The sequence below is a fragment of the Postia placenta genome (assembly GCF_002117355.1).
Source record: "Postia placenta MAD-698-R-SB12 unplaced genomic scaffold POSPLAscaffold_6, whole genome shotgun sequence".
NCBI classification, from domain to species: Eukaryota; Fungi; Basidiomycota; class Agaricomycetes; order Polyporales; family Adustoporiaceae; genus Rhodonia; species Rhodonia placenta.
In genome coordinates, this window is record NW_020169837.1 from 1,588,074 (window position 1) to 1,595,876 (window position 7,803).

The 7,803-nt window shown below is 50.9% G+C and overlaps 2 protein-coding genes and 1 non-coding gene across 3 annotated transcripts in view; 1 reads left to right on the forward strand and 2 right to left on the reverse strand.

Annotated features, from left to right (window-relative positions):
- Positions 1 to 3,006: 3,006 nt before the first annotated feature.
- On the forward strand, positions 3,007 to 3,092 carry POSPLADRAFT_t68. Its single transcript has one exon. It is a non-coding gene; the product is annotated as a tRNA-Val (tRNA).
- A 98-nt stretch (positions 3,093 to 3,190) lies between these two features.
- On the reverse strand, positions 3,191 to 5,104 carry POSPLADRAFT_1046305 (hypothetical protein; the record flags this gene model as incomplete). The annotated part of the gene is made up of 8 exons (XM_024478998.1): positions 3,191 to 3,264; positions 3,310 to 3,376; positions 3,404 to 3,989; positions 4,187 to 4,346; positions 4,374 to 4,453; positions 4,603 to 4,687; positions 4,765 to 4,902; positions 4,942 to 5,104. 8 exons carry the CDS (start codon positions 5,102 to 5,104, stop codon positions 3,191 to 3,193), a joined length of 1,353 nt encoding a protein of 450 aa, XP_024339738.1.
- A 1,607-nt stretch (positions 5,105 to 6,711) lies between these two features.
- Positions 6,712 to 7,803, reverse strand: part of POSPLADRAFT_1142119 (hypothetical protein) — a gene marked incomplete at both ends in the record, with an annotated part of 3,127 nt that continues 2,035 nt past the window's right edge. Inside the window, 4 exon segments of the mRNA XM_024485387.1 lie at positions 6,712 to 6,750; positions 6,824 to 6,884; positions 6,904 to 7,202; positions 7,470 to 7,614. Of these exon segments, the coding sequence (XP_024339739.1) occupies positions 6,712 to 6,750; positions 6,824 to 6,884; positions 6,904 to 7,202; positions 7,470 to 7,614 (544 nt within the window).

Genomic DNA, 7,803 nt, shown 5'->3' on the forward strand with positions numbered 1-7,803 from the left:
TATGGCAAATAAGAATTAAAGTAAGAAGAGGCTCTGAGTCGTCTCACAGGCTACAGCCCGGCAACAGCCGTTTTGGAGCTCAGTCAGATCAGCTGCCGACAAGGTTTAAAGGTCGATTCCATTCTACAAGTTCGTCTAGACCCCTGCGGGGAGATAGTACTTGTTTGGTAAAGATCCCAAGTATATTGCTTTCGAAGACATCCTCCAATAGAACGCAATGAATCTCTGATTAACATCGACCCGATTTACCGGTTAATTATCTGTTAATTAACCGGTAATTTGCCCAACGTAAAAATACAAGGCGTAAATCTGGGTGATTATTCTAGACCCAGTGGTATCTCAGGCTCCTAAAACCAGCCCCACAATCGCGTTCTTCGCTCCTACATCCGAGAGGCCAACTTAGTGTTCCGAATTATATACGAAAAGATAATCACGTGATTGATCCGAAAGTGAGAGCACGTGAGGAGTCAGAAGAGGGGCTGGCGCAACTGGACGCCGAGTCATCCCCGAGCGCTGAGGTTTCAGCGTCTAAATACTTATTCTTCGCTCCTAACCCCGACGTAGGTCTTGATTTATTTCATTTGTGTGAGCGCAATGATCTCATTCGGTTAGGCACTCTTCGCAGTCTCATGCATTCACGCCTTCAAAGGCTCATGTGTTGCCTGAACCATATGAAGAATATACATTGAGTGATATCATCGAATGCTGACCAAGAGGCCACATCATTGCTGAGTAGCAGGGAAGTTCAGGTACATTTGTTTCATGTGCTTCCAAGTACCAGAGAATTGCTCATAGACTACTAGTATCCAAAGAGAAAGACATTCAAACAAATTGTATTGAGCTTGCTGTAATCTATATAACTTCTCCTAATCTTAATGCAATGTAGCATCATGTATCTCATGAGACCTGACCAAAGACACTCGGCAGAGCTCATTATGGTTAACAGGCTGAGCAGGGTGCACCGAATGCAGCTGGGATTGCTACTCCGTGAATCCAAACAAATAAGACCTACATCAGGGTTAGGAGCGAAGAATAAGTATTTAGATGCTGAAACCTCAGCGCTCGGGGATGACTCGGTGTCCAGTTGCACCAGCCCCTCTATAGTGTTCATCCTCCTCTTATTCGTCAATGCCTTATCGTGACGAGGAGATGGGGTTGAGGAGGAGAGCTGAGATGAAGCTGTGTGGAACATGAATTGCGCGATTTGGGGAACCATGCAAGGGGGGTGTGGGTGTGTTCTATTCGTGCTCAGGCCCACCCCTTGCGGGGACAGCCTCAAGGCACACACAGTCTACTACGAACATGGAGACTCGTAAGACAAAGAAAAACAAAGAAAAGGGAACACCAAGAGAAATTATAACAATGTGTAAGGGGGGTGGGAGGGAAAGAAAATTGAGACCGTACTGTGAGCAGTGCTGCGAGCGATGCGTGAGACGGCTGTATATGAGCATATAGTAGGTCGTGAACATACCTGCGAGCAATGCGTGAGACGGCTGAGGTCTCCGCATGCTCACAACATGTATATATACCCAGGGAGAGCTAAGCGAGACAATAACCGGCAAGGGGAAGGTGGTGAGAAAGAGCGAGAGGTCGTAGCATGACAGGAGCCACATCAAAGCATATTGGCAGGAGGCCAATAGCTTTGATGAGATCGAGATCGTCCATCGATGCATTGACCCAGTGCATTCCAACAACCCCCGAATGCACTGCTCAGCTATTCTGACTCCTCACGTGCTCTCACTTTCAGATCAATCATGTGATTATCTTTTCGTATATAACACTAAGTTGGCCTCTCGGATGTAGGAGCGAAGAACATGATTGTGGGGCTGGTTTTAGAAGCCTGGTGGTATCTGTGAAGTCATTGGTAATGAACAAGTAATAATATTGTCTATCTCTGCCATATCACTACAGACTAGCTATATTGGAAAGTACCGATAATGGCAACCCAGCAGCCCGGGAGCGGCAAGTTCATAGTGTCTCCGAAGTTCGGTTCGGTCCAGGTTCGGGCCTCTCAGGCTCTGAACCTGAACTTGAACCTCCAGCGACGGCCTCGGACCAAACCTGAACATGGACCGAACCTGCCGAACGGGTTCAGCAGGTTTGGTCCAGGTTTGAACCGTTATTGAACCATACTAAAGCAAGGACCAATGTATACTTAGCTAGAATCTTCGGGAATTGTGAGCGAGAACTACAAATGACAAGTGAGCAGCATCTCAACCTTTACAGGTGAGCACACACCGCTTTCCGAGTGGCATTAGTGATGCTCACCCCGCCATCCATCGGGAGATGCTGCTCCCTGTCCAAATTGGGTATGTCAGCTGCAGACACAAAACCTCCCGTGCTGACAGGAAGTTGCATAGAACACAGAACAGGTAAGGATTCCTTATACTCATGTCCCGCAGCTACTATTACTGTCTGTTCCACGACGATCAGCCATATAAATTGTTCATTTGGTCCTCGGTTCAGTTCGGGTTCGAACCAGATAGGCAGCTCCTGAACCCCAAACTGAACCTGCCGCCCTAATGCCCGAACCTGAACCTAACCGAACCTGAACCTAGGTTCGGTTCAGCCGATTCACGGTTCAGAACCGCGTTCAGGACCGAACTTCAGAGATGCTACAAGTTCATCGCCAGCAAGACAAATGATCTGACTGCTGAATTCTTGCGAGACATCCTAGCCAGTAGTTCAGTTTCCCTGAAATAACAGCAGGAGCACGAAATATCAGCGAACATTGCAGATTTGAGTGAAGTCAGTGCGAAGGACCTGGATTGGGATACTTGGTAATTGACACGATCAAGGTCGAGTTTACCGTTTTGGGTTGTAAATTGACGTATAGATGCCCTTGGGTTAATTAACCATCAATTACACCTGTTAATCTGGCCCTCCCTTCAGGCTGACTGCTAATATACAGTCAGAAAGCAATTCCTAATTCACCGCACTCTACCTCCAAGAAATGTTTATGATTACCATTGAAATTGGGATAATAATGTAATGAACCATTGCATTGGTTCAATGGTGTAGTTGGTTATCACGTCTGTCTCACACTGAACCCAGTGCACAGGAGGTCTCCGGTTCGAACCCGGATTGAACCAGCGTTTTGGTTTTTCGTGAAGTATGCGAAAGATATTTCCACCGGAGTCTAATCTACAGGGATAGTAATGTCAAATCTGATATGATACTGCAAATACGGCTAAGGCATATTTGAGGGCTGCAGCAGCCGTGTCCAGCTTAGCCAGCTTGTGCCCAAGCCGACTACTCCAACCCCTGCGCACACAAGAATCATCTCCAGCATGACTTGCCTCCACTTACGCACTAGTACCGCAGCACCGGCTGGATTTGGACGTACACTTTCCGCCTCTTCAACGCCAGAGGCGAGCTGCCCACCTCCGTAGTTCTAATGCACTGGCGTATCCTCGCCTAAGCTCAAGCTCGGTATGACATCGGTCTGCGGGCAAAACGATACGCGCCGCATACCGAGGTTCCACCGTAGGCTACGAGCGATGCCCTCACGCATGACCTCACGCCGCTTCTCGAGCCAGCCGCGGCGCGGGTACCACCGCGCGAACCAGTGTGGGATGCTCTGGATGAGCAGCACTGTGTGCATGCGTAGAAGCACAGGTAGGCGTGGTGGTGCGAGCCCGACGCGCTCGGAAAGCGCAGGGCCGAGGAAGTAGTACGAGCATGCGCAGTTGTACTCGAACGACGCGAATGCGGGCGGTCGGTTCGACGCAGTGTGCAGGATGGGCACCGTAGGCGCGTCGACGATGGTGGAGGGGTCATCTGTGGAGAAGAGGTGCAGTGTGCTTGTCGCGACGAATTTGTCCGCGGCAGCAGGGTGACGGAAGTGGTGCTGAAGGATTGACGGGGATACGCCAAGGTAGAAGCCGACGTGCCGCCAGAGCGCCAGGTATGCAGATATGTGCGTCTCTGATGGCGGAATGCTAAGACGACGAAGGCACCAAATGGGGATGGTAGAGAACACTGCTAAGCTACAGTGTACACATGTGCGGTTAGTGAACGGTGATGGGCCGGAACAGTAGAATGGACGGACGTAACGCTGAGTTCCTCTTGGCTGATGGCAGTTGTATCCATCTCTGATGTTTCTCTGTTTTCCCTTGTCCATCGTTCTCGGACTCGCATCCGAGCGACTCCGTGCAGCAGTCAAACGTTCACCGTCGCTCTCCACCCCTGGCCGCCAGGCATAAGGTAGGAATCCGGCGGGCTTTTCTTCGTAGGAGGTGTGGCAGAGCAGTTAAGAACGTCCAGTACAAATTGAAACGTCTCTAGCAGCCGTGTGAATGTGCGCTCATTTGAGGCGCTCGTAACACGCGCTGCGGCTTGTGATGCTGCGTGTGTGGATGTAGAGAGTTTACATTCAGTATAGTTGGCATCAGGCTTCTTGACATGTGGAACTAGATAGGAGACTGCCTTCGGCGTGCGCACAATGCGAGGACTACGGAACAATGGTCAGAAAAATGTTATAGGAGATTGCGAGAGGTGTCAGGTTTCTGCATCGCAAGGGAAGATGCAGAAGGCAGGACACGAATGATTAGATTGCATCTGCGAGGTACAGAAGCAGAAAAGGTGTGCATGAATGCTCACCTCGCGAAGCCTCCAGCTAGGCTGAAGTGTAACAGTGCTTGAACAATTTCTATACTGTTGTCTAGGAAGACTTGCTGTGCTAACACTGCGTCATCGGGATGTACCTTGACATCCGAAGGCGGCAATTGTGTCACTTCGTTCAGGAAGGCTTAAACAGCCGACCAATCTGGGTGACCGCTGGCAAACTGCTCCACAGATGCGAGTAAATCTTGCCCCACGCTTGAAGATGAGCTTGGAAAGATGGCCTGAAGTGCCTCGTCGCATAGGGGATCACCCTGCCTCCTCCACCTCCACCCGCGCCTCATCAATGACAAAAACAGTAATGAGCGGTGTACATACATTTGCGACAAGTCCTCAGTGACACAGTAGTCATCCCAGTTAAGGATCGGTTCGCCGAAGACACTGACAATGTCCCCTGTGCGAAGATCTCTTGCCTGATTGAAATGATAGACCGGCTTAGCATCGTGAGGAGCTCCATTTCGTATCGTAGAGCGAATGGCATCGCAGGTAGATTAACCACTTAGAAGAATATCTTCATAAAGGTAAGTTTGAGTTGAGCGAGAACTTTTCATACAATCGAAAGGAAGTACCGCAAGGAGGGAAGTGCGGTAGTGATGGGCGTCTGCCTCAAAGTGCGAAGCGGATCAATCCGCGAGGCGCTCGACAAACAAACCCACGAACACCCATCTCCTCAGATTCCAGCGATGCCCGGTCTTCCAGCGATAGGCAGCAAGGAAAACATTGTGGGTCACCGATTTCCGTCCTCAATCGTACATCGGTGCTGGCTGCGAGTGTATCCATGCTTCGGTGTACGGTACAGGGCGAATGTGTAGTAACAGTCCCACATTGGACGGTGACAAGACGTCGAGCTGGACTGCCCGGGATTGTGTTTATCGGGGGCGTGTCGGACACGACACTACGAACGCGCGACGATGAATCAACATTTGCGAGGACATGACTGTTTTTACACTACCATTATATCATTACTGCACGCCTGGGATGCTGACGACTCCTGTTTTGTGCTGTGTCGCAGCGTTGTATCGGCGGTACCCGTATATAGCATGAGCACAGATGCAAGATATGTTCCCCTTAGAGCCTTTAGAGGTGCGTCCGCGGCGACATGTCAAGTTGAACTTGAGACGATGGTCGTGTGCCAGCATAGCATATAACGTAATATCTGTCATGCGAAGCCTGCCAAGAGATGCAAGTCGAGACTAGACAACGTTTTATTAGGTTCGTCCGTCGAAGTAAAGTGGTGGATGGTGCGCGAACGCGACACGGTCCGGCGCCTCACTGGTGGCACGATCACGTGATTCAAGTAGGCAGCTCTATAAAGAGACTCTGAGGTATTCAAGGAATGGTCTACACACAACCGAGACTGCTTGTGAATGACACTTGTAGTATATAAGGTGATCATAGCATGATACTGAATATTAAAGGTTATTTTTCTGTAATACACGCGTTCCCTGACAAAATAGGAGCTGAACAAGAACAAGTCGCCCACGGAAGCATAATATTAACCAGGTCGCGTCGATCGCCGGTGGCTGAGCGATCAAAAAAGGCGGTCGCTGCACGAACGAACGGGCGAGCGACAAGGAGTTGACCTTGATGAATCGGAAATTACCATCTGAGAGAATGTTATCTGCCTGGTTCTAAGATGTACCGAGAATGTTCATTTATTGCTGTGTGCAACTGGCTGTTTGGTCCCGGCAGGCGGAGCTGCCAACTCTACACGTAGCTCAGATCTGTGCGACATCAATGGGCCCAAACCGCACAGCGATAGAGTCGTCGATACAAACGCGATCACGCGGCACACGCCGATCGTTGACAATGACTGGCAGGTCCCCCGACGACGGCACAGCAAATAACCTTCATCGACATCGACGACTGGCATTCCGTGAGGACATCTCATGACGGGCTGAGGCACGGAGTTTGTGAGAAATAGATAGGCGAATTGCAGACGCAGCGCGATGCGCTGAAGAGTGTCCACCTTCTGCAAGCAGTCCTGATCGGGATCTCGCTCGACGGGCGATGTCGACGATCGGGGCAATGTTGAACATGCCATAGCCAGCGTCCGTCCGCCCTTCGCCGACACCACTCATGGCTGACCTACGCGACGCACAACGTGACCGACGCGTCGCGGCGAGGCTGACATTCAACAAGAGACAAACAACGCCACACTCCTCGCTGCCTATAAATCCCTTGTTCCCTCCGCGCTTACCAGTTCGACGCTTTGACCTCCAACCATCACCATCAGGTGCGCCTCCGCTCCCCTATGCCTCCTAGAAAATAGGCACTGACCTGCATCGCCTGCATTGTCTTACTTCCTCCACTGTCTCTTTGTCGTCGCCCTTGTCGTCGCCCTTGTCGTCGCCCTTGTCGTCGCCCTTGTCGTCGCCCTTGTCGTCGCCCTTGCCACCGTTCGACGTCGCTGCTATCATCGCAGCTTGTTTTACAGGTATTTGCATCTGGTATGCCGCCTTGTCTACTCGTTTGTGGCTTGCCTGATAATCATCGTGTCTCGTTTGCTTCTCTTTGTCATCGTCAATGTCGACGCCACAAATTCGACACCGTCGCTGCTGAAGAGGCTTGAAGCACGGCTAGACGACGAACACTAATCTTGGAGGTCTAGTATCCCTTACAGAGTCAGGTATGTTCTCATATCATACCTCTGGAGTGCCACTCACCTAGCTCGCTGTCGTCTTTGTTCATTCAATGTGGCACTACCCAACGACCTCGCTTTCATCATTGTCGCCGTGCTTTGTGCATCGCTATGGGCATCTCCAGGTAAGCAGTCTTCCTTACCCTATAGCTCAGTGTTCATTGTCTCATGGTTGTCGTGCATACTCGTCCCTTCTACTTGCCACTGTCGTGCTGGACCCTGCGATGCCACATGCCAGACCCCCGCAAAAGTGTCTCCCTCCAACGATCGGGATGGGGTGAAGGGTCCCCCGCAAAAGTGTCTCCCTCCAACGATCGGGACGGGGCGAAGACAACGTGGCCGACCGATACCTAGGCAAGCAGCACATTACATTTGCGTGTGGTCCACTTACTCATTGTTGTGTCGTATCATTTGTAGGATCAAGCTGGCCCCCGCAAAAGTGTCTCCCTCCAACGATCGGGATGGGGGTGAAGGGTCCCCCGCAAAAGTGTCTCCCTCCAAAGATCGGGATGGGGCGAAGAGCGGCATCGTGGACCAGG